The sequence below is a fragment of the Salmo trutta genome, chromosome 14 (genome assembly GCF_901001165.1).
Source record: "Salmo trutta chromosome 14, fSalTru1.1, whole genome shotgun sequence".
NCBI classification, from domain to species: domain Eukaryota; kingdom Metazoa; phylum Chordata; class Actinopteri; order Salmoniformes; family Salmonidae; genus Salmo; species Salmo trutta.
Window position 1 is genome coordinate 85,616,198 of NC_042970.1, and position 25,941 is coordinate 85,642,138.

The 25,941-nt window shown below is 44.0% G+C and overlaps 1 protein-coding gene and 1 pseudogene across 3 annotated transcripts in view; both read left to right on the plus strand.

Annotated features, from left to right (window-relative positions):
* Positions 1-565: 565 nt before the first annotated feature.
* On the plus strand, positions 566-1,649 carry LOC115147925 (GTPase IMAP family member 4-like; annotated as a pseudogene).
* Positions 1,650-15,953: 14,304 nt separating this feature from the next.
* Positions 15,954-25,941, plus strand: part of LOC115147775 (GTPase IMAP family member 7-like) — a 351,504-nt gene continuing 341,516 nt past the window's right edge. Inside the window, exon 1 of one of the 3 annotated variants that reach the window (XM_029690072.1) lies at positions 15,954-16,288. In XM_029690072.1, the coding sequence (XP_029545932.1) occupies positions 16,258-16,288 (31 nt within the window). In that variant the 5' untranslated portion in view covers positions 15,954-16,257. The remainder of the gene's footprint in view (positions 16,289-25,941) is intronic. The other 2 variants (XM_029690073.1, XM_029690071.1) reach the window with 2 other exon arrangements.

Genomic DNA, 25,941 nt, shown 5'->3' on the forward strand with positions numbered 1-25,941 from the left:
TTATATTATATTTATAGAAATCTAGAAAATACCAAATGCCTCTGTAGAGTAAACTTTTACATTTTTAAATAGGCCTATTTATGTCTGCAACACACTCAGTTCAGTGCCTCCTAAAGACATGATTGACATGGGGTAAAGAAGGTGGGCTATCAGCTGATCATTGATGACAGATGTTCATCTGTTAGTTAGCTTTATTTATTATACTGATTGTGATTTACTTTTGTCTTTTCTTACCCTCTCTGCTCCTATCAGCCAATCAGACTGAATACGGATGATGATGTAGGCTAAATCAAGTATCATCAAGTGTTAAATAAATGTTATGCTGCTGTGGCAGTACTTTTGATATATAAACTAGGTAGCTAGCTACACACACTCCATCGGTGACCGCTTCTCTCAACCCATTCATGTTTGGATACTGGCCGTGCGCAAACTCCTTACAGGGCAGACTGGGAAACAAGTGTAACCAACAAACAGGGTGGGGAGGGTGAACTTGATGGCAACTTGCGAGCAGTGGGTTCTGAACAAGTACAACAACAAAAAATTGTGGGGGTGGGGGGGGGAATTATACCACCACCCAAAAGGGTGCTTTAGAGACTGGAAGGACAAAGGGGCATGTGCTCTGCACGGTTAGAGTCTGACACACACACATTTCATTAGGTTTTCATCAAGACAATCACTATCAACTCAAGCACTTCTTGTCTGTTTTCACAGATTCAGAGCAGCCCTCTGACCTCAGGATAGTTTTAGTAGGGAAGACTGGAGCAGGGAAGAGTGCAACAGGAAACACCATCCTGGGGAGAAAGGTGTTTAGAGAAGGCCTCTCCCCTGAGTCTGTCACTGATCACTGTGAGAAACAGAGAGGAATGGTGGATGGGAGGAAGACTGATGTCATCGACACCCCGGGGCTCTATGACACAACAATGTCTAAAGAAGAGATGAAAAGTGAGATAGAAAAGGCCATCTACATGTCAGTCCCAGGACCCCACGCCTTCCTGCTGGTGATCAGACTGGGGAGGTTCACAGAGGAGGAGAGGAACACTGTGAAGTGGATCCAGTAGAACTTTGGAGAAGAAGCCTCAATGTACACCATCATTCTGTTCACTGGTGGAGACCAGCTGGAGGACAAATCAATGGTGGACTTTCTAAGTGAGAGTGAGGAGCTTATGAAACTCGTCAAGGTCTTTAAGGGCAGAAATCATGTCTTCAATAATAAAAACAAGAATGACTACACTCAGGTCCCAGAGCTGCTGAAGAAGATAGATGAGATGGTGATGAAGAATGGAGGACAACACTACACCAATGAGATGTACCAGGAGGTCCAGAGGAAGATCAAAGAAGAGGAAGAGAGGAAGAAACAGGAGGAGAAGGAGAGAGAGGAGGAGGAGAAGAGGAAACAGGAGGGGGAGATCAGAAAACGGGTAGAGAAGGCAAGAGAGGAGGAGAGGAAGAGACAGGAGGAGGAGAAGAGGAAACAGGAGGGGGAGATCAGAAAACAGGTAGAGAAGGCAAGAGAGGAGGAGAGGATGAGACACCAGAGGACGAGGAAGTCGTCGTCAAATGGCTTTTTGGGATTGTTAGCAACTGCTATCACAGCGGTGGTAGCAGGACCATTAGCAATTCCAGTTGGAGCTGCTTTACTTGCAAATTAAGTAGCTGAACATTTAGATGATTCTGATTAAATGAGGAAGAGGAGGCAGTGTGAAGTACCACTCTCTTCCTCATCTTAATGTCAAGTAGTAGCAGTTGATTAATACTGTACAATGACAACCATCAGGGATTGTTCATCACTTTCTAATATGATCAGTTATTTAACATTTAACATGTCTATCATTCAAAGGATCAGAGATAATAACATACTGTAGGATGATATTTATAATTCAACAAAAACAAACAGACAGAAATATCTGAAATCGTGTTTCATCAACTCAGAGACAGATAATAAGTTAGAATGGGTAAAGACATTCTAGGTTTCTGGATATCTACAATATTGATGTATCTACCCTTCTTCCCTGATCTGTGTTCTCCCTCTAGCCTCTCTCTACCCTCCCTCCCTGGTCTGTGTTCTCCCTCTAGTCTCTCTCTACCCTCCCTCCCTGGTCTGTGTTCTCCCTCTAGCCTCTCTCTACCCTCCCTCCCTGGTCTGTGTTCTCCCTCTACCCTCCCTCTACCCTCCCTCCCTGGTCTGTGTTCTCCCTCTAGTCTCTCTACCCTCCCTCCCTGGTCTGTGTTCTCCCTCTAGTCTCTCTCTACCCTCCCTCCCTGGTCTGTGTTCTCTCTCTACCCTCCCTCCCTGGTCTGTGTTCTCTCTCTACCCTCCCTCCCTGGTCTGTGTTCTCCCTCTAGCCTCTCTCTACCCTCCCTCCTTGGTCTGTGTTCTCCCTCTAGCCTCTCTACCCCCCCTCCCTGGTCTGTGTTCTCCCTCTAGCCTCTCTCTACCCTCCCTCCCTGGTCTGTGTTCTCCCTCTAGCCTCTCTCTACCCTCCCTCCCTGGTCTGTGTTCTCCCTCTAGTCTCTCTCTACCCTCCCTCCCTGGTCTGTGTTCTCCCTCTAGTCTCTCTCTACCCTCCCTCCCTGGTCTGTGTTCTCCCTCTAGTCTCTCTCTACCCTCCCTACCTGGTCTGTGTTCTCCCTCTAGTCTCTCTCTACCCTCCCTCCCTGGTCTGTGTTCTCCCTCTAGTCTCTCTCTACCCTCCCTCCCTGGTCTGTGTTCTCCCTCTAGCCTCTCTCTACCCTCCCTCCCTGGTCTGTGTTCTCCCTCTAGCCTCTCTCTATCCTCCATCCCTGGCCTTCCCTGTAGCTCAGTTGGTAGAGCATGGTGTTTGCAACGCCATGGTTGTGTGTTCGATTCCCACGGGGGGCCAGCACAGAAAAAAAAATATGAAATGTATGCATTCACTACTGTAAGTCGCTCTGGATAAGAGTGTCTGCTAAATGACTAAAATGTAAATGTAAAAATGTCTGTGTTCTCCCTCTAGCCTCTCTCTACCCTCCCTTCCTGGTCTGTGTTCTCTCTCTCTCGTCTCTCTCTACCCTCCATCCCTGGTCTGTGTACTCCCTCTAGCCTCTCTCTACCCTCCCTCCCTGGTCTGTGTTCTCCCTCTAGCCTCTCTCTACCCTCCCTACCTGGTCTGCGTTCTCCCTCTAGTCTCTCTACCCTGGTCTCCGTTCTCCCTCTAGCCTCTCTCTACCCTCCCTCCCTGGTCTGTGTTCTCCCTCTAGACTCTCTCTACCCTCCCTCCCTGGTCTGTGTTCTCCCTCTAGCCTCTCTCTACCCTCCCTCCCTGGTCTGTGTTCTCCCTCTAGCCTCTCTCTATCCTCCATCCCTGGCCTTCCCTGTAGCTCAGTTGGTAGAGCATGGTGTTTGCAACGCCAGGGTTGTGTGTTCGATTCCCACGGGGGGCCAGCACAGAAAAAAAAAAAAATGAAATGTATGCATTCACTACTGTAAGTCGCTCTGGATAAGAGTGTCTGCTAAATGACGTAAATGTAAAAATGTCTGTGTTCTCCCTCTAGCCTCTCTCTACCCTCCCTTCCTGGTCTGTGTTCTCTCTCTCTCGTCTCTCTCTACCCTCCATCCCTGGTCTGTGTACTCCCTCTAGCCTCTCTCTACCCTCCCTCCCTGGTCTGTGTTCTCCCTCTAGCCTCTCTCTACCCTCCCTCCCTGGTCTGTGTTCTCCCTCTAGTCTCTCTCTACCCTCCCTCCCTGGTCTGTGTTCTCCCTCTAGCCTCTCTCTATCCTCCCTCCCTGGTCTGTGTTCTCCCTCTAGCCTCTCTCTACCCTTCCTCCCTGGTCTGTGTACTCCCTCTAGTGTCACAGTTAGTGTTAAACACCGTGTGAGTAATGTTTTAATGTACTGTACGTCACAACTGTATTCATACTGTACTTCATTACTTTATTTCTACTGTTCTTGGGAAGAGAACATTACTTGAACAATTACAAAGAAGGATTTTGTATTGTATACCTACTGAAAGGGTATATAGAGGGATTATATATTATATAATTATAGAAGTCTATCAATTTGATTATTAGTATTTTGTGCAGTGCTTGTGCTGTATAATGTTTCATGATTTATCAATCTTTGATGGACATTTGATGGACAACCTTTAGTCATTACTGTTAGCTAATTGTTGCATGTATGAGTTCCCCAGATTTAAACAATGTGAAATCCAGAAAATACTTTCCTCACATTTCTTTCAAAGAATAAAATCTTTACAACAGATTTATTTCACATTTGAGAGAGAAGTGAGAGAGAAATTTGCTTTGTCATCTAACCGACAACATCAAAATAGCCTTTCAATACTGAAGTCAGGAGGACGTTGAGTTAGTATCAGCCAGACTTGTTGCTGGGTTACAGGGTAAAATAGCCATTCAACCAATTTGGAAAAGAGAAAACAGAAGGTTCTACTCCATTGTTGCACTCCCATTCTAAAGTGGAAGGGTTCCAATATATTAGAACGCAACTGTACTTTAGAACTAGAGACTCCACTATCAAAATAAGAACTGGTAAACTGTATAGACACACACAGGCTGGGATTCAATACAAGGCGTGGTATAGAGCACTAGACAGCTGACAATGCAACTTCAGCAGACATTCATATGTATTTACCATAAATGTGATCTCTGTGAATGGGGAAACTGCCTTGGGGGCATTGTCAGCTGTCTAGTGCACTGCTCTATAACACACCTTGGATTGAATCCAGGCCGTAGTGTTGTTCTGTACCGCTACCTGATTTTTTTCCCCCATTGTGCCTCTGATCAAGGCACTTAACCTCAATGGCTCCAGGGATGTCGTTAATAATGTCTAACCCTGTCTAAAGACCCCAGCTCTCTGCGGGTGTTGGGATATACAAGAAACACATGTCCAACTCACACATGTACAAGTGTGAAATAGGATGAATAAAAGCAGCTACTATAGTCACCATGCTAGTGAGTCTGACCTGAAATAACCCCTGTACATCTCATGACTGTTTTAATCATGGTAGTTATCTACAGTTTCTCTTTCCCTGTTTGGAAACATGCAGAACTAGTTCATCATCGTTCCATTGGATAACAATGGACATGTGGTAACATGCAGAACTAGTTCATCATCATTCCATTGGATGATAATGGACATGTGGTAAAAGATAAGATACGTATCTAAAGCGGCATCGGCACATGTAGGATAAGTAAAAAATGAAAACCTATCCCCTTAATAGTGCACTACTTTCTACCAGGACCATAGTGTCCTGTCCTGGTAGACCAATGTATACGAAACGCTTCAGTCTGGTTTCAGACCCATCATAGCACTGAGACTGCACTTGTGAAGGTGGTAAATGACCTTTTAATGACGTCAGACCGAGGCTCTGCATCTGTCCTCGTGCTCCTAGATCTTAGTTCTGCTTTTGATACCATCGATCACCACATTCTTTTGGAGAGATTGGAAACCCAAATTGGTCTACATGGACAAGTTCTGGCCTGGTTTAGATCTTAATGAGATGGAAAAGATCAGAGGATTTGATCCTGATTCAATAACCCTTACCGATACCCTTAAATCACAAGGGTTATGCAAATATTAGAACTATCACCCTTTTTTTGGTTCAACAGATTGCGTTGGTGTCCCGTTGCTAAGCAAATGTTTTTTAAGCTAAACTGAAAAAAACTGAATACAGGTACACAGCCTATATTGCCACACTCTTTACTGGAAACGCACCTCCTGAGGAGAAGGACTATGAGTCTAGAGGAAGTCATTACATCAACACCAGATACAGTGTTTAGTGTACTTCAGTTCACACCTGTAGGCAAATCCAGGAAGAGACAAAGTCGAATATCTGCCCTGTTCAACTTTTATATGGTCTAGTTGTTATCTACAATGCTGTGTCTCTGCCCTGTTCAACTGTTATATGGTCTAGATGTTATCTACAATGCTGTGTCTCTGCCCTGTTCAACTGTTATATGGTCTAGTTGTTCTCTACAATGCTGTGCCTTATCAGTTGTTTGATCAATTGTAACCTTTCTGCTAGTTTCTTACTTCTTATCTCTACTTGCATGGTCTCTAAGCTGACATATGGATTTGTTTTAATGTCATACTATGGATCAATTAGCTATTTGATTTAGAATTGTAGGACCCCTTTAGGTATCCCCCCAAAAATATCAAACAGTTATTTGATAACATATTGAATTTGGCCTTTACTAATTTAGCACCAGCTATGAATACCAGGCATGGTTTCCAGATTTTTGAAAGTGTTCTATTGTTTCCATTACTTGTCTTATATTATCTCCAAAGTATTGTTCATGTAAAAAACCTGTCTGATTGGAATAAAAACAAATTCATCACAACACTGAAGTGTAAGGGGCCTCCAATTTTTTTAATGGACTGGATCTTTATATTTACCACTTGGGTCCTTGTTTCAGTAATAATGAAATTAGACTATTTTTTATTTATCTGTTATTTTACCAGGTAAGTTGACTGAGAACACATTCTCATTAACAGCAACAACCTGGGGAATTGTTACAGGGGAGAGGGATGAATAAGCCAATTGTAAACTGGGGATTATTAGGTGGCGGTGATGGTTTGAGGGCCAGATTGGGAATTTAGCCAGGACACCAGGGTTAACACCCCTACTCTTACAATAGGTGAATCTTTAATGACCTCAGAGAGTCAGCACACCCATTTAACCTGTTTGGGGTAGGGGGCAGTATTGAGAATTTTGGAAAAAATATGTTCCCATTTTTAACTGCCTCCTACACCAACTCAGAAGCTAGAATATGCATATTATTGTTCAGGTTTGGATAGAAAACACTCTGAATTTTCTAAAACTGTTTGAATGGTGTCTGTGAGTATAACAGAACTCCTATGGCAGGCAAAAACCTGACAAGGTTTCAAGCAGGAAGTACCCTGTCTGACAAGGAGTCGTGCGTCTTGCATCTTTTTATTGAAAAGTAAGGATCTTAGCTGTAACGTGACAATTCCCAGGGCTCCAATAGGCTCTCAGAGCCCGCGAAATAACTGAAGGTTTACGAGGGAGCCTCAGGTTGAAACAGATTATCGCCTTTTGTAAGTGGCTGCTCCGAGGACCTTTGAATGATGCGCGTGCATGAGTCGCTTCTGAGGAGAAATTTTATTCGGCTGTTTAGGCTCAATGCATACTCCCGGTCGGAATATTATCACTAATCTACGAGTTGAATGGCATAAAAATTGGTTTTAAACAGCGGTTGACATGCTTCGAAGTACGGTAATGGAATATTTAGACATTTTTGACACGCCAATGCGCCATGCGCGGGACCGTGAAGAAGCATTCTAGAACTCACGAACAAAACGTCGCTGTTTGGATATAACGATGGATTATTTGGGACCAAACCAACATTTGTTATTGAAGTAGAAGTCCTGGCAGTGTATTCTGATGAAGAACAAGCAAGGTAAGAACATTTTTCTTATAAGAAATGTGATTTTGGTGGATGCTGACCTGGGTGGGTATCTAAATAGCTAGCCCTGTAATGCCGGGCTATGTACTTAGATTATTGCAAAATGTGCTTCATCCGAAAAGCTATTTTAAAATCGGACATATCGAGTGCATAGAGGAGTAATGTATCTATAATTCTTAAAATAATTGTTATGCTTTTTGTGAACGTTTATCGTGAGTAATTTAGCAAACTGTTAGTAAATTCAACGGAAGTTTGCCGGGGGTTATGCGTTTTCTGAACGTCACATGCTAATGCAAAAAGCTGTTTTTTGATATAAATATGAACTTGATTGAACAGACATGCATGTATTGTATAACACAATGTCCTAGGTGTGTCATCTGATGAAGATCATCAAAGGTTAGTGCTGCATTTAGCTGTGGTTTGGGTTTTTGTGACATTATATGCTAGCTTGAAAAATGGCTGTCTGATTTTTTCTGGCTGGGCACTCTGCTGACATAATCTAATGTTTTGCTTTCGTTGTAAAGCCTTTTTGAAATCGGACAGTGGGGTTAGATTAACGAGATTCTTGTCTTTAAATAGCTGTAAAATAGTCATATGTTTGAGAAATTGAAGTAATAGTATTTCTAACGATTCAAAAATCGCGCCACTGGAATTTCAGTAGCTGTTACGTAGGTGGGACGAAATCGTCCCACATACCCGAGAGAGGTTAACATCCCATCCGAGACAGCACCCAAGAAAGGGCAGTGGCCCCAAGCATTGGGATATGTTTTAGACCAGAGGAAAGAGTGCCTTCTCCTGGCCCTCCAACACCAGTTCCTGCAGCATCTGGTCTCCCATCCAGGGACTGACCAGGACCAACCCTGCTTAGCTTCAGAAGCAAGCCAGCAGTGGGATGCAGGGTGGTTGTCACAGTTCCGTAAGGCAGGAGGAAAAGGCAGAGTCAAACGCAGGAGACGTAGTCCAGTTGTGCCGTAGAACGGTATATTTATTTCACCGAAAAAAAACACTCGGCGTAACAAAAGGGCATAGGGTGTGCCCAGAGACCACCCGGGAACACAGTGAACCCCGAGAAAACAAAGATACGCACGGGGCGCAGCCCGGCAAATATAACATTCCTCTAGCGAGAAGCCGCTGGGGAAAAATGTGCAAAAAACACAAACGTTCGCAGACCTGCCCGCTTACGAATAAACAATCCCGCACAAAACACAAACCACAAGGAACAAACTAAATACCCCCCCACTAATTACAGAAACGGAAACAGGTGCGGACTTAAACAGACAAATCACAACGAACACAGAACATAGATCGCCCGGCCGAGGAGGGGCACCATTCTCTGTGGATACTGTGACAGTACCCCTCTCCTGACGCGCGGCTCCTGCAGCGCGCCGACGCCGGCATCGGGGACGGCCCGGAGGGCGAGGCGCCGGCCGGTCCGGACGGAGACGATGGAACTCCTGGAGCATAGTGGGATCCAAAATGTCCCTCACCGGAACCCAGCACCTCTCCTCCGGACCGTACCCCTCCCAGTCCACGAGGTACTGCAGGCCCCCTACCCGACGCCGGGAGTCCAGGATGGCCCGGACTGTGTACGCCGGGGCCCCCCGATGTCCAGGGGGGGTGGAGGGACCTCCCGCACCCCAGCGTCCTGTAGTGGACCAGCTACCACCGGCCTGAGGAGAGACACATGAAACGAGGGGTTAATACGGTAGTATGATGGGAGTTGCAACCTATAACACACCTCGTTTATTCTCCTCAGGACTTTGAACGGCCCCACAAATCGCGGACCCAGCTTCCGGCAGGGCAGGCGGAGGGGCAGGTTCCGGGTCGAGAGCCAGACTCTGTCCCCCGGATTATAAACGGGAGCCTCACTGCGGTGGCGGTCAGCGCTCTCTTTCTGTCGACCTATTGCTCGCCTCAGGCATTCCTGGACAGCCCTCCAGGTCTCTTGAGAGCGCTGTACCCATTCCTCCACCGCAGGAGCCTCCGTCTGGCTCTGCTGCCAGGGCACCAGGACCGGCTGATAACCTAACACTACCTGGAAAGGTGACAGGTTAGTAGAGGAGTGGCGCTGAGAGTTCTGGGCCATCTCGGCCCATGGCACGAACCTCGCCCACTCCCCTGGCCGGTCCTGGCAATACGACCGCAGGAACCTGCCCACATCCTGGTTAATGCGCTCAACCTGCCCATTACTCTCGGGGTGAAAACCCGAGGTCAGGCTGACCGAGACCCCCAGCCTCTCCATAAACGACCTCCACACCCTGGAAGTAAACTGGGGACCCCGATCAGATACGATGTCCTCGGGCACCCCGTAGTGCTGGAAGACATGGGTGAATAGGGCCTCCGCGGTCTGTAGGGCCGTAGGAAGACCGGGTAATGGGAGCAGACGGCAGGACTTCGAGAACCGATCCACAACAACCAGGATGGTAGTGTTCCCCTGAGATGGCGGGAGATCCGTAAGGAAATCCACCGAGAGGTGAGACCAAGGTCGTTGTGGAACGGGGAGGGGCTGTAATTTCCCCCGAGGCAGGTGCCTAGAAGCCTTGCACTGGGCGCACACCGAACAGGAAGAGACATAGTGTCTTACATCCTCAGCCAAGGTGGGCCACCAGTACTTTCCTTTCAGGCCTCGCACTGTCCGTTCCACTCCAGGATGACCCGAGGAGGGTAGAGTGTGAGCCCATCGGATCAGGCGATCGCGAACACCAAGCGGAACGAACTTCAGACCCGCGGGACATTGAGGGGGAGTGGGTTCCGCCTGAACCGCCCGCTCGATGTCCGCATCCACCTCCCATACCACCGGTGCCACTAGACAGGACGCCGGGAGTATGGGAGTCGGATCGATGGTCCGCTCCTCGGAGTCGTAGAGATGTGACAGTGCGTCGGCCTTCCGGTTCCGAGACCCCGGAATGTAGGAAAGGGTGAATTGGAACCTCGTAAAGAACATGGCCCACCTGGCCTGACGAGGATTAAGTCTCCTCGCTGCTCGGATGTACTCCAGGTTACGATGGTCGGTCCAGATGAGAAAAGGGTGACGTGCCCCCTCAAGCCAATGTCTCCACACTGTCAAAGCTTTGACTACGGCCAACAACTCCCTCTCCCCCACGTCATAGTTGCGCTCCGCCGGACTCAGCTTCTTAGAAAAGAATGCACAGGGGCGGAGCTTCAGAGGAGCGCCCGAGCGCTGCGACAGCACTGCTCCGACCCCAGCCTCGGATGCGTCCACCTCTACTATGAATGGCAAAGAGGGATCCGGATGCGCCAGCACCGGAGCGTCGGTAAACAGAACCTTCAGACGACGGAAGGCTCTGTCCGCCTCTGCCGACCAACGCAGTCGCACCGGACCCCCCTTCATCAGTGAGGTAATGGGAGCTGCCACCTGACCAAAACCCCGCAGACCTCCCTCCTTCTTCTTCACAAAAAAGAAGCTCGAGGAGACAGGGGATTTAGATGGCCGAATGTATCCCTGTCTCAAGGACTCAGCGACATATGTTTCCATAGCCACTGTCTCCTCCTGAGACAGAGGATACACGTGGCTTTTAGGAAGGACCGCGTCAGCCTGGAGGTTTATCGCACAATCCCCCTGTCGATGGGGTGGTAATTGGGTCGCCTTCGTCTTACTGAAGGCGATAGCCAAATCGGCATATTCAGAGGGAATGTGCACAGTAGAGACTTGGTCTGGACTCTCCACCGTGGTTGCACCGATGGAAACTCCTATACATCTACCTGAGCACTCCCTCGACCACCCCTTAAGAGCCCTCTGTCCCCACGAAATCTGAGGGTTGTGAGTGGCTAGCCAGGGGATACCCAGTACCACTGGAAACGCCGGGGAGTCAATGAGGAAGAGGCTGATACGTTTCACATGACCCCCCCACGTCGCCATAACCAGTGGTACAGTAGCCTCCCCCACTTGGCCGGACCCTAGTGGTCGACTGTCTAAGGCGTGCACAGGGAAGGGGTGGTCCAGCTGAACCAGGGGAATCCCTAACTTTTTAGCGACCCCACGGTCCATAAAACTCCCAGCTGCACCTGAATTGACTAGTGTCTTATACTGGAAGTGAGGGGAAAAATCAGGAAAACAAACTGAAATGTACAGATGGTCGACAGGGGGCTCTGGGTGTGGCTGGTGCTGACTCACCTGGGGGGTCGATGAAGTGCTCTGCCTGCCATCCGAACTCCCGGGGGGATCCCTCCAGCACCGGTCCGCAGTGTGTCCTCTGCAGAGTCAGAGTCAAACGCAGGAGACGTAGTCCAGTTGTGCCGTAGAACGGTATATTTATTTCACCGAAAAAAAAACACTTGGCGTAACAAAAGGGCATAGGGTGTGCCCAGAGACCACCCGGGAACACAGTTAACCCCGAGAAAACAAAGATACACACGGGGCGCAGCCCGGCAAATATAACATTCCTCTAGCGAGAAGCCGCTGCGGAAAAATGTGCAAAAAACACAAACGTTCACAGACCTGCCCGCTGACGAATAAACAATCCCGCACAAAACACAAACCACAAGGAACAAACTAAATACCCCCCCACTAATTACAGAAACGGAAACAGGTGCGGACTTAAACAGACAAAACACAACGAACACAGAACATAGATCGGTGGCAGCTAGTAGACCGGCGACGACGACCGCCGAGCGCCGCCCGGCGAGGAGGGGCACCATTTTCTGTGGATACTGTGACAGTGGTATGCTGCTTGCAAATGGTTGTGTTATTGTTGATGATAATGATAATGTACAATTTTTATAGGAGTGGTTAAAACATGCTAATAATCTTTTTATATATATATTGAAAAAATAACATTCCACATCACAAAAAGTTTGGTATACCTCAATTGGTATGCCATCCAGTCCTGGAGTTTTCCCAGACTTAAAGATTTGTTGTTGCCGGTGATGTCTGGTGAGGACCTTACAACAGGCCTACAAGCCCTCAGTCCAGCCTCTCTCAGCCTATTGCAGACAGTCTGAGCACTGATGGAGGGATTGTGCGTTCCTGATGTAACTCGGGCAGTTGTTGTTGCCATCCTGTACCTGTCCAGCAGGTAATGGTCGGATGTACCAATCCTGTGCTGGTGTTGTTACACGTGGTCTGCCACTGCGAGGATGATCAGCTGTCCGTCCTGTCTCCCTGTAGCGCTGTGTTAGGCGTCTCACTGTACAGACATTGCAATTTATTTCCCTGGCCACATTTGCAGTCCTCATGCCTACTTGCAGCATGCCTAAGGCATGTTCATGCAGATGAGCAGAGACCCTGGGCATCTTTCTTTTGGTGTTTTTCAGAGTCAGTAGAAAGGCCTCTTTAGTGTCCTACGTTTTCATAACTGTGACCTTAATTGCTGTAAGCTGTTAGTGTCTTAATGACCGTTCCACAGGTGCATGTTCATTAATTGTTTATGGTTCATTGAACAAGCATGGGAAACAGTGTTTATACCCTTTACAATGAAGATCTGTGAAGTTATTTGGATTTTTACGAATTATCTTTGAAAAACAGGGTCCTGAAAATGGGACGTTTCATTTTTGCTGAGTTTATTACACTTGATCTTTCTTGAATAAGTTCCTCCATTTTTTTCTCCCTTTAACATATTCTGAGCCTCTATGGTACAGTTCTTATTGCTGTAAGGGCTGTCTGAGGAAGTGGACCAAAATGCGGCGGAGTTAGTGTTCAACATGATTTAATAAACGGAACACTCTGCAATTTACAACAAAACAAGAAAACTGACAGCCAACACAGTCCTGTCAGGTGCCACCACTGTGACAAGAACAATTACCCACAACCCCAAAGAAAAACACACACTACTATATAGGACTCCCAATCAAAGGCAACTCAACACACCTGCCTTCAATTGGGAGTCCAATATCCAACTCACCCGTGACACAAATATCCCTGCCACGTCCTGACCAAAACTAATCCAATTGCTCCCTCTGCTGGTCAGGACGTGACAATTGCTCTCTGTACTCTTAGTCCCTCTAATTACTTTATTTAATATGAATTATTTTGACCTTGCTTTTGTTTTAGAGATGAGTAAAGGCAGATTTTAAAGTGTCCCATGCAATAAGGGGATTTGCTGTACCTACAGTTGAAGTCGGAAGTTTACATACACTTAGGTTGGAGTCAATAAAAACTCGTTTTTCAACCACTCCACAAATTTCTTCTTAACAAAAACTATAGTTTTGGCAAGTCGGTTAGGACATCTACTTTGTGCATGACACGTTATTTTTCCAACAATTGTTTATAGACAGATGATTTCACTATCACAATTCCAGTGGGTCAGAAGTTTACATACACTAAGTTGACTGTGCCTTTAAACAGCTTGGAAAATTCCAGAAAATTGTGTCATGGCTTTAGAAGCTTCTGATAGGCTAATTGACATTATTTGAGTCAATTGGAGGTGTACCTGGATGTATTTCAAGGCCTACCTTCAAACTCAGTGCCTCTTTGCTTGACATCATGGGAAAATCAAAAGAAATAAGCCAAGACCTCAGAAAAAATATCGTAGACCTCCACAAGTCTGGTTCATCCTTGGAGCAATTTCCAAACGCCTGAAGGTACCACGTTCATCTGTACAAACAATAGTACGCAAATATAAACACCATGGGACCACGCAGCCGTCATACCGCTCAGGAAGGAGACGCGTTCTGTCTCCTAGAGATGAACGTGGTGCGAAAAGTGCAAATAAATCCCAGAACAACAGCAAAGGACCGTGTGAAGATGCTGGAGGAATCAGGTACAAAAGTATCAATATCCACAGTAAAACGAGTCCTATATCAACATAACCTGAAAGGCCGCTCAGCAAGGAAGAAGCCACTGCTCCAAAACCGCCATAAAAAAGCCAGACTACGGTTTGCAACTGCACATGGGGACAAAGATCGTACTTTTTGGAGAAATGTCCTCTGGTCTGATGAAACAAAAATAGAACTGTTTGGCCATAATGACCATCGTTATGTTTGGAGAAAAAAGTTGGATGCTTGCAAGCCGAAGAACACCATCCCAACCGTGAAGCATGGGGGTGGCAGCATCATGTTGTGGGGGTGCTTTGCTGCAGCAGGGACTGGTGCTCTTCACAAAATAGACGGCATCATGAGGTAGGAAAATGATGTGGATATATTGAAGCAACATCAAGACATCAGTCAGGAAGTTAAAGCTTAGTCGAAAATGGGTCTTCCAAATGTACAATGACCCCAAGCATACTTCCACAGTTGTGGCAAAATGGCTTAAGGACATCAAAGTCAAGGTATTGGAGTGGCCATCACAAAGCCCTGACCTCAATCCCATAGAAACTTTGTGGGCAGAACTGAAAAAGCATGTGTGAGCAAGGAGGCCTACAAACCTGACTCAGTTACACCAGCTCTGTCAGTAGGAATGTGCCATAATTCACCCAACTTATTGTGGGAAGCTTGTGGAAGGCTACCCGAAACGTTTGACCCTGTCACATTCGTCGTATGGATCGGAGAAATCATCGGACCAATACGCAGCGTGGTAAGTATACTCGTGAACACTAATCAAAACAAGAAAACGAACGACAGCTAGACAGTTCTGTCAGGTACAAATGAATAAACAGAAAACAACCACCCACAAACACAAGAGAAAATAAACCCACTTAAATATGGCCTCCAATTAGAGGCAACGAAGAACAGCTGCCTCCAATTGAAGGCGAACCAAAACCCTGAACATAGAAATAGAACAACTAGATAACAACATAGAAATAGATGACATAGAACAGTAACCAAAAACCCCGAAACACACAAAACAAACACCCCCTGCCACGCCCTGACCAAACTATAATAACAAACAACCCCTTTCACTGGTCAGGACGTGACAGACCCAAGTTAAACAATTTAAAAGACATTGCAACCAAATACTAATTGAGTGTATGTAAACTTCTGACCCACTGGGAATGTGATGAAATAAATAAATAATTCTCTCTACTATTATTCTGACATTTCACATTCTTAAAATAAATTGGTGATCCTAAATGACTTAAGGGAATTTTTACACAGATTAAATGTCAGGAATTGTGAAAAACTGAGTTTAAATGTATTTGGCTAAGGTGTATGTAAACTTCGACTTCAACTGTATGTTATGTCAGAAAAAGTTATAAATTCTTCTGTCCTTGTTAAAAACACGTGGTCATCCAATAGGCTTTGATTAAATGTCCAATATCCTCACCCACATGGAAATTCTGTAAGAGTAATGTATATGCCAATTATTTGACGGTCCGACCGAATTCTGTCCCCTATCAACACTTTTAACTTTTGGTGCCAGCGAGATTGACATAAGAAAGTAGTCAAGACGATGAGCTTGATTGAGCCTCCACCATGTATATCTCACTAGCCACCATATTTCCACTAGTTCCAAGGTATTTGTGATTTCTTTAAGTCCACAAGGGTGATTGTTGGTAGTGTGATTTCCTTTTATGGTCCATTGAGGTATTTAAAACCGTATTATAATCTTGATAAATCATTATACAGTACATCTTTTAAAAGAAGCATGAATCATCATTATTTGGACCATATAGACAAATGAGCTCTCTCTCTCTCTCTCTCTCTCACCAAAGCTACATTGCCACACCCTTTACTGGAAATGCACCTCCTTATGAGAAGGACTGTGACTCTAGAATAGATGAAGTCATTACATCATAACCAGTTACAGTGTGTACTGTTCTTCAAGCCACACCTGTAGAAGTAGGATAGCCAATAAGAGAACTGAATATTACATAAACAAGATGCTGTACTTCAGGCCACACCTGTAGAAGTAGCCAATAAGAACTATAGAGTGCAGCCATTTCAAGAGTTACAGAAAAACCACTGGAGCTGGCAAACTACAGACTGCAGCTATTTCAAGTGCATACGCAAGGAAGAAGATGAACAGAAGGGCAAGAAGTGATCTTCCAAGTGAGTACTACCATTGTGCTTTTATACCTGTTTAATATTTAAACAGTTTTTAACTGTTATTCAAGTTTACTGCTCAGACCATACACTACAGCCCATCAGGCATTATTGCCTAGCCCTTTACACTCAGTACTCATATACATTATTGCCAAGCCACTCACACTCAATGACTCCATCTAAATTGAAGTAATTTGAAAATTGAAGATTTGGGCACTGATAAGCACCTACATTGGAAGGCAGTGTCTGTACAGTAACATGTTATAAACCACATGACATCAGAGCTCAGGGTCTCCTCTTTACAGCTCTGTATTGGTTTTGACTGTCGTGGAAATTCTAATCGAAAGGAAGAGGGACTGCAGATTATTCAAACAACTTTTATTATAAGAATTGCATTTCTGGAGCGGTGCAAAGTTAAAAACCTTTTAGGGATAGGGGGCAGTATTGTCACTTTCGAATGAAATACGTGCCCTTATTAAACTGCCTCCCACTCAAACTCAGAAGCTAGGATATGCATATTATTAGTAGATTTGGATAGAAAACACTCTAAAGTTTCCAAAACTGTTTGAATGATGTCTGTGAGTATAACAGAACTCATATGGCAGGCAAAACCCTGAGAGAAATCCAACGAGGAAATGAAAATCTGGTTCCTGTAGTTTTCTGAAGTCCTTGCCTTTCTGACAGACAGTGAGTTAGGACTCAATTCGCACTTCCTAAGGCTTCCACTAGATGTCAACAGTCTTAGATTGGAGTTTGAGCCCTTTGCGGTGAACACAGACCGAAGGAGAACGCTGATATCCAGGTGGCCTCAATATCACATCAGTTCAGGGGGCGCGTTCATGTGAGAAATCCCCAGCGTTCCATAACGTTTTTCAAGGCTATGCAAACGCCCGGTTGGAATATTACTGAAGCTTCACGTTCTCAAGGCCCTAAAGATTGATGCTATACAACGTTTGACATGTTTGAACGAACGTAAATAGATATTTTTTTACTTTCGTCGTCACTGTTTCCCTCGCGCGCCGTACACTTGGAGTAGCTGAACGTAGCTGAACGGAACGCGCAAACAACATGGAGTTATTTGGACATAAATCATTAACTTTATCGAACAAAACAACATTTGTTGTGTACCTGGGATTTCTGGAAGTGCCTTCTGATGAAGATTATCAAAGGTAAGTGAATATTTCTAATACAATATATGAATTTAGATGTCTCCAAGATGGCCGGTGTCTATAATTGCATGCTGTTGTTTTCTGACCACAGTACTCAGATTTCCCAGTAAAGTTATTTTCAAATCTGGCAATGCGGTTGCATTCACGAGATGTTAATCTATAATTCTTTGAATGACAATATGATATTTTACGAATGTTTTCGAATAGTAATTTAGTAAATTGTAGCGCTAATTCACCGGAAGTATTTGAGGGAAAATATTTCCTGAACATCACCGCCATTGTAAAATGCTGTTTTTGGATATAAATATGATAGAACAAAAAATGCATGTATTGTCTAACATAATGTCCTAGGAGTGTCATCTGATGAAGATTGTCAAAGGTTAGTGCATAATTTTAGCTGGTTTTCTGCTTTTGGTGACGCCTGTCTTTGCATTGAAAATAGCTGTGTTTGTAATGTTTTGTCAATGTACTGTCCTAACATAATTTAACTTTATGCTTTCGCCGTAAAGCCTTTTTGAAATCGAACAACGTGGTTAGATTAAGGAGATGTTTATCTTTCAAAGGGTGTAAGATAGTTGTATGTTTGAGAAATTTGAATTATGACATTTGGTGGTTTTCAAATTTGGCGCCCTGATATTTCACTGGCTGTCGATAGTGTGTACCACGTAGCCCATAGAAGTTAACTGACTTGCCTAGTTGAATTTTTAAAATATTTTTATTTCACCTTTATTTAACCAGGTAGGCTAGTTGAGAACAAGTTCTCATTTGCAACTGCAACCTGGCCAAGATGAAGCGTAGCAATTCGACACATACAACAACACAGAGTTACACATGGAATAAACAAAACATACAGTCAATAATACAGTAGAACAAATGAAAACAAAAAGTCTATATACAGTGAGTGCAAATGAGGTAAGTTAAGACAATAAATAGGCCATGGTGGCGAAGTCATTACAATATAGCAATTAAACACTGGAATGGTAGGATGTGCAGAAGATGAATGTGCAAGTAGAGATACTGGGGTGCAAAGGAGCAAGATAAATAAATAAATACAGTATGGGGATGAGGTAGGTAGATAGATGGGCTGTTTAAAGGTAAAATAATAAAGGTAAAATAAATACTGAGGGCGCAGCTGTGTGGGAAGGTACAAGAAGAAGATAGCCATTGTGTAGCAACAGCAATGAGCTTTCACACTGACTGCTACGTAGACAAAGAGGTTGTATGTTTTTATAAAAACAGAGACCCAACTTGTTCGTTGGGCTCTTAAGAACAAATTCTTATTTTCAATGACAGCCAAGGAACAGTGGGTTAACCTGTTATTACTCCTGCCCAGAAACGAGAATATGCATATAATTATTAGCTTTGGATAGGAAACACTCCAAAGTTTCTAAAACTGTTTGAATGGTGTCTGTGAGTATAACAGAACTCAAATGGCAGGCCAAAACCTGAGAAGATTCTGTACAGGAAGTACCCTGTCTGACCATTTCTTGGCCTTCTTTGCCATCTCTATCCACAACAAAGGATCTCTGCGGTAACGTGACACTTTCTGATGCTCCCATAGGCTCTCAGAAGGCAGCAGAACTTTGAATTATGACTCTGCTCTCTCTGGCTGAAAAACAGTAGCGCATTTTGTAAGTGGCCATCTGAGAACGATGAGACTGGCACGCGCGTGCCCGTAAAGAGTCCATTTTACTTCTTTCAGTCTTTGAACGAAAACAACGACTCCCGGTCGGAATATTATCGCTATTTTACGAGAAAAATAGCATAAAAATTGATTTTAAACAGCGGTTGACATGCTTCGAAGTACGGTAATGGAATATTTAGAATTTTTTTGTCACGAAACGCTTCGGGCGCGTAACCCTTCGTCACCCTTGGATAGTGTCTTGAACGCACGAACAAAACGCCGCTATTTGGATATAACTATGGATTATTTTGAACCAAACCAACATTTGTTATTGAAGTAGAAGTCCTGGGAGTGCATTCTGACGAAGAACAGCAAAGGTAATCCAATTTTTCTTATAGTAAATCTGACTTTGGTGAGGGCTAAACTTGGTGGGTGTCTAAATAGCTAGCCCGTGATGGCTGGGCTATGTACTCAGAATATTGCAAAATGTGCTTTCACCGAAAAGCTATTTTAAAATCGGACATAGCGATTGCATAAAGGAGTTCTGTATCTATAATTCTTAAAATAATTGTTATGTTTTTTGTGAACGTTTATCGTGAGTAATTTAGTAAATTCACCGGAAGTGTTCGGTGGGAATGCTAGTTCTGAACGTCACATGCTAATGTAAAAAGCTGTTTTTTGATATAAATATGAACTTGATTGAACAAAACATGCATGTATTGTATAACATAATGTCCTAGGATTGTCATCTGATGAAGATCATCAAAGGTTAGTGCTGCATTTAGCTGTGGTTTTGTTTTTTTGTGACATTATATGCTAGCTTGAAAAATGGGTGTGTGATTATTTCTGGCTGGGTACTCTGCTGACATAATCTAATGTTTTGCTTTCGTTGTAAAGCCTTTTTGAAATCGGACAGTGTGGTTAGATAAAGGAGAGTCTTGTCTTTAAAATGGTGTAAAATAGTCATATGTTTGAAAAATTGAAGTTTTCGGATTTTCGAGGACTTTGTATTTCGCGCCACGCCCATCATTGGATATTGGAGCAGGTGTTCCGCTAGCGGAACGTCTAGATGTAAGAGTTAAGTACCTTGACACATTTTTTTTTTTACCTCGTCAGCTGAGGGATTCGATGTTGCAACCTTTTGGTTACAAGTCCAACACGCTAGGCTACCTGCCGCCCTCAGTATAGAGAAAGGCTGGATGTAGCCTTATCACAAGATTACCGCCAATCAGCTGTTAGCCCAAAGACCAGAGACATGACTCAGGCAAGCAGTCAGAATAGAAAAGTGCTGGTCCGATCAATAAATGCATAAGCAGTATAGAATATATATGTATCTTGGAGATACAAGAAAGCTCAGGAAATATTTTTGACACAAACTTAACCCCTTATTTTTGTTTCCACAAAACTACCTCCATACATTGTATGGGCTACCTTCAGACCAGTCCCATGACACTTGTGGGGGTCATAGAGCAAAACTATTTAAGTCTCCCCTTTCCACATGTGGTCATATTAGTTTGAAACTAACCGTTTGGGCTACAAACGGTTTGTTTTTGTGTGAAATCCAATTTTTGGAATTTCTCATGGTCAAGCAACAACCGCTCTAGCTCGGCCACCTTCCACCGCAGGTGCGGAAGGCCGACATAGGCAGATTGAGACAGAGCCCATGCACAAAAACATCTCTAGCTTAAACTGAGATTTTGATGGTAATTCTTGCATTACGTTACTTAGATTGACGCACGGGTGATTCAATAAACTCTTAAGGATTAATAGCCAACTGATTCCGTGAGCTCCAAGCCTCACACAACCACAACATGTCAGATAAAGCAATCTCAAACTAAAGTCTTTAGACTTTGTTTTTGCTAGAGCAGCCTCTCTGGTATAACTTATGATTTATTTAGTGTTTACACTGTTTCAAATGGTTATTATTATTATTATTATTATTATTATTATTATTACAATTAGTATTATGATCATCATAATTAGAGGTCAACAATTTATGATTTTTCAACGCCGATACCGATTATTGGAGGACCAACAAAGCCGATACCGATTAATCAGCCGATTAGTTTTTTTTTAATGTTTTTTTTTTATTTGTAATAATGACAATTACATCAATACTGAATGAACACTTATTTTAACTTTATATAATACATTAATAAAATCAATGTAGCCTCAAATAAATAATGACACATGTTCAATTTGGTTTAAATAATGCAAAAACAAAGTGTTGGAGAAGAAAGTAAAAGTGCAATATGTGCCATCTGAAAAAAGCTAACGTTTAAGTTCCTTGCTCAGAACATGAGAACATATGAAAGCTGGTGGTTCCTTTTAACATGAGTCTTCAATATTCCCAGGTGAGAAGTTTTAGGTTGTAGTTATTATAGGAATTATAGGACTATTTCTCTCTATACCATTTGTATTTCACATACCTTTGGCTATTGGATGTTCTTATAGGCACTTTAGTATTACCAGTGTAACAGTATAGCTTCCGTCCCTCTCCTTGCCCCTACCTGGGCTCGAACCAGGAACACATCGACAACAGCCACCCTCGAAGCATCGTTACCCATCACTCCACAAAAGCCGCGGCCCTTGCAGAGCAAGGGGAACAACTACTCCAAGTCTCCGAGCGAGTGACGTCACTGATTGAAACGCTGTTAGCGCGCACCACGCTAACGAGCTAGCAATTTCACATCGGTTACACCAGCCTAATCTCGGGAGATGATAGGCTTGAAGTCATAAACAGCTCAATGCTTGAAGCACAGCGAAGAGCTGCTGGCAAACGCACAAAAGTGCTGTTTGAATGAATGCTTACGAGCCTGCTGCTGCCTACCATCGCTCAGTCAGACTGCTCTATCAAATATCAAATCATAGACTTAATTATAACATAATAACACACAGAAATACGAGCCTTTGGTCATTAATATGGTCGAATCCGGAAACGAGCATTTCGAAAACAAAACGTTTATTCTTTCAGTGAAATACGGATTCTTTCCATATTTTATCTAACGGGTGGCATCCCTAAGTCTAAATATTGCTGTTACATTGTACAACGTTCAATGTTATGTCATAATTATGTACAATTCTGGCAAATTAATTATGGTCTTTGTTAGGAATAAATGGACTTCACACAGTTCGCAACGAGCCAGGCTGCCCAAACTGCTGCATATACCCTGACTCCTTGCACGGAAAGCAAAAAAAGTGACACAATTTCCCTAATTATAAGAAATTCATGTTAGCAGGCAATATTAACTAAATATGCAGGTTTAAAAATATATACTTGTTTATTGATTTTAAAGAAAGGCATTGATGTTTATGGTTAGGTTTGGTGCAACGACAGTGCTAAATCATCATCTGTTTGGCGAAGTAGGCTGTGATTCGATGAGAAATTAACAGGCACTGCATCGATTATATGCAACGCAGGACACGCTAGATAAACTAGTAATATCAACCATGTGTAGGTAACTAGTTATTAATTTAAGATTGATTGTTTTTATAAGATAAGTTTAATGCTAGCTAGCAACTTACCTTGGCTTCTTGCTGCCCTCGCGTAACAGGTAGTCAGCCTGCCACGTAGGCTCCTCGTGAAGTGCAATGTAAGGCAGGTGGTTAGAGCCTTGGATTAGTAACCGGAAGGTTGCAAAAACAAATCCCCGAGCTGACAAGGTAAAAATCTGTCGTTCTGCCCCTGAACAAGGCAGTTAACCCACCGTTCCTAGGCCGTCATTGAAAATAAGAATGTGTTCTTAACTGACTTGCCTAGTTAAATAAAGGTGTAAAATATTTTTCTTTTTTAAAATCGGCCAAATCGGTGTCCAAAAATACCCTAATAAATCGGCCATTCTGATTAATCGGTTGACCTCTAATCATAACAATAAGTAATGTCATTAGTAGACTTAGTATAGCAGCCTTGTATAACCACCATCGAGCTGTAGTCCTAAGAATATTTTCAACATACACTGAGTGTACAACACATTAGGAAAAATATTCAGAATTCATTCGTTTACTGTGCAATTTATCTCCCCTGTGGTAAATTGCATGTAGCCTTGCTGACACGAATCACATGGTATACTTTACAACGAGGAAGCGCTGTAACTCACTGGTCTGGACAAGAAGCCGTTAATTCAATATTCTCTCAGAAATTGATGAGATGAATTGATTGGTTCTCTCAAAATATTTTTATTTCTTGGGGATTTTTATTTCTTGAGACCTCTCATTGTTGGGATTTAAAAATCCAACAGTTGTAATGGAAGGTGGTGGCGCTCGGGGGCTGTGTGTGAGTGTGAGTGAGAAATGGTACATTCCACAGCTAAGATGATGCGACGCAACACCCGAAGGTTGCGTGCCAAGTCATTGACTGTGTCATCGACTGGAAAATTGCTATAACATGTGATGTGGTTAGCTGATACTTAAAATACCTATCCAGATGTTTTAAGATCTCAGTCGTCAGCAATGTCTAAGCATAGGAATGTGACAAGGAGGAGGAGCCAACCAGTAAAAGCAAAGCCCCCTTTTATTTGATTTAACCAGGCAAGTCAGTTAAAAACAAATTCTTATTTACAGTGTCAGCCTACCCCAGCGACACTGGGCCAATTGTGCACTGCCCTATGGGACTCCCAACCACGGCCAGATGTGATGCAGCCTGGATTTGAATCAGTTACTGCAGTGATGCCTCTTGCATTGAGATGCAGTGTCTTAGACCACTGCGCCACTCGGGAGCCCAATGATCTCGGGAGCCCAATGATCAAGGCATCGTGCCAACATCATCAAAATAGCCTTTCAAGTCTGAAGTCAGGAGGACTTTGAGTTAGTATCAGCCAGACTTGTTGCAGTGTATTAGGGTAAAAATAGTAGTTCAACCAGTTTGGAAAAGAGAAAACAGAACATTCTGCTCCATTGTTACACTCCCATTGTAAAGTCAAAGGGTTCCATTATACTGCATTTTAATGCAACTGTACTTTAGAACTAGAAGAGACTCTACCATCAAAATAAGAAATGATGGTAAACTGTAACGACACACATCAAATCAAAGTTTATTTGTCACGCGTGCCGAATACAACCTTACAGTCAAATGCTTACTTACAGGCTCTAACCAACAGTGCAATTTCAAAAAAAAGGTATTAGTTGAACAATAGGTAGGTAAGTAAGGAAATAAAAAAACAAAAGTAAAAAGACAGTGAAAAATAACAGTAGTGAGGCTATATACAGTAGCAAGGCTATCAAATCAAATCAAATCAAATTTATTTATATAGCCCTTCGTACATCAGCTGAAATCTCAAAGTGCTGTACAGAAACCCAGCCTAAAACCCCAAACAGCAAGCAATGCATGTGAAAGAAGCACGGTGGCTGGGAAAAACTCCCTAGGAAAAACTCCTGAGAAAGGCCAAAAACCTAGGAAGAAACCTAGAGAGGAACCAGGCTATGAGGGGTGGCCAGTCCTCTTCTGGCTGTGCCGGGTGGATATTATAACAGAACATGGTCAAGATGTTAAAATGTTCGCAAATGACCAGCATGGTCAAATAATAATAATCATAGTAATTGTCGAGGGTGCAACAAGCACGTCCGGTGAACAGGTCAGGGTTCCGTAGCCGCAGGCAGAACAGTTGAAACTGGAGCAGCAGCATGGCCAGGTGGACTGGGGACAGCAAGGAGTCATCATGCCAGGTAGTCCTAGGGCTCAGGTCCTCCGAGAGAAAGAAAGAAAGAAAGAGAGAATTAGAGAGAGCATATTTACATTCACACAGGACACCGGATAAGACAAGAGAATACTCCAGATGTAACAGACTGACCCTAGCCCCCCGACACATAAACTACTGCAGCATAAATACTGGAGGCTGAGACAGGAGGGATCAGAAGACACTGTGGCCCCATCCGATGATACCCCCGGACAGGGCCAAACAGTAGCGAGGCTATATACAGGCACTGGTTAGTCGGGCTGATTGAGGTAGTATGTACCTGTAGATATGGTTAAAGTGACTATGCATACATGATGAACAGAGAGTAGCAGTAGCGTAAAAGGAGGGGTTGGTGGGTGGCGGGACACAATGCAGACAGCCCGGTTAGCCAATGTGCGGGGGCACTGGTTGGTCGGGCTAATTGAGGTAGTATGTACATGAATGTATAGTTAAAGTGACTATGCAAATATGATAAACAGAGAGTAGCAGCAGCGTAAAAGAGGGGTTAGGGGGGCACACAATGCAAATAGTCCAGGTAGCCATTTGATTACCTGCTCAGGAGTCTTAAGGCTTGGGGGTAAAATCTGTTGAGAAGCCTTTTGGTCCTAGACTTGGCGCTCCGGTACCGCTTGCCATGCGGTAGTATAGAGAACAGTCTATGACTGGGGTGGGTGGGTTCTTTGACAATTTTTAGGGCCTTCCACTGACACCGCCTGGCAGGCAGCTTAGCCCCAGTAATGTACTGGGCCGTACGCACTGCCCTCTGTAGTGCCTTGCGGTCAGGGGCCAAGCAATTGCCGTACCAGGCAGTGACGCAACCAGTCAGGATGCTCTCGATGTTGCAGCTGTAGAACCTTTTGAGGATCTGAGAACCCATGCCAAATCCTTTTAGTTTCCTGAGGGGGAATATGCTTTGTCGTGCCCTCTTCACGACTGTCTTGGTGTGTTTGGACCATTCTAGTTTGTTGGTGATGTGGACACCAAGGAACTTGAAGCTCTCAACCTGCTCCACTACAGCTCCGTCGATGAGAATGCTCCGTCCTCCTTTTTCTGTAGTCGACAATCATCTCTTTAGTCTTGGTTACGTTGAGGGATAGGTTGTTATTCTGGCACCACACGGCCAGGTCTCTGACCTCCTCCCTATAGACTGTCTCGTCGTTGTCGGTGATCAGGCCTACCACTGTGTCATCTGCA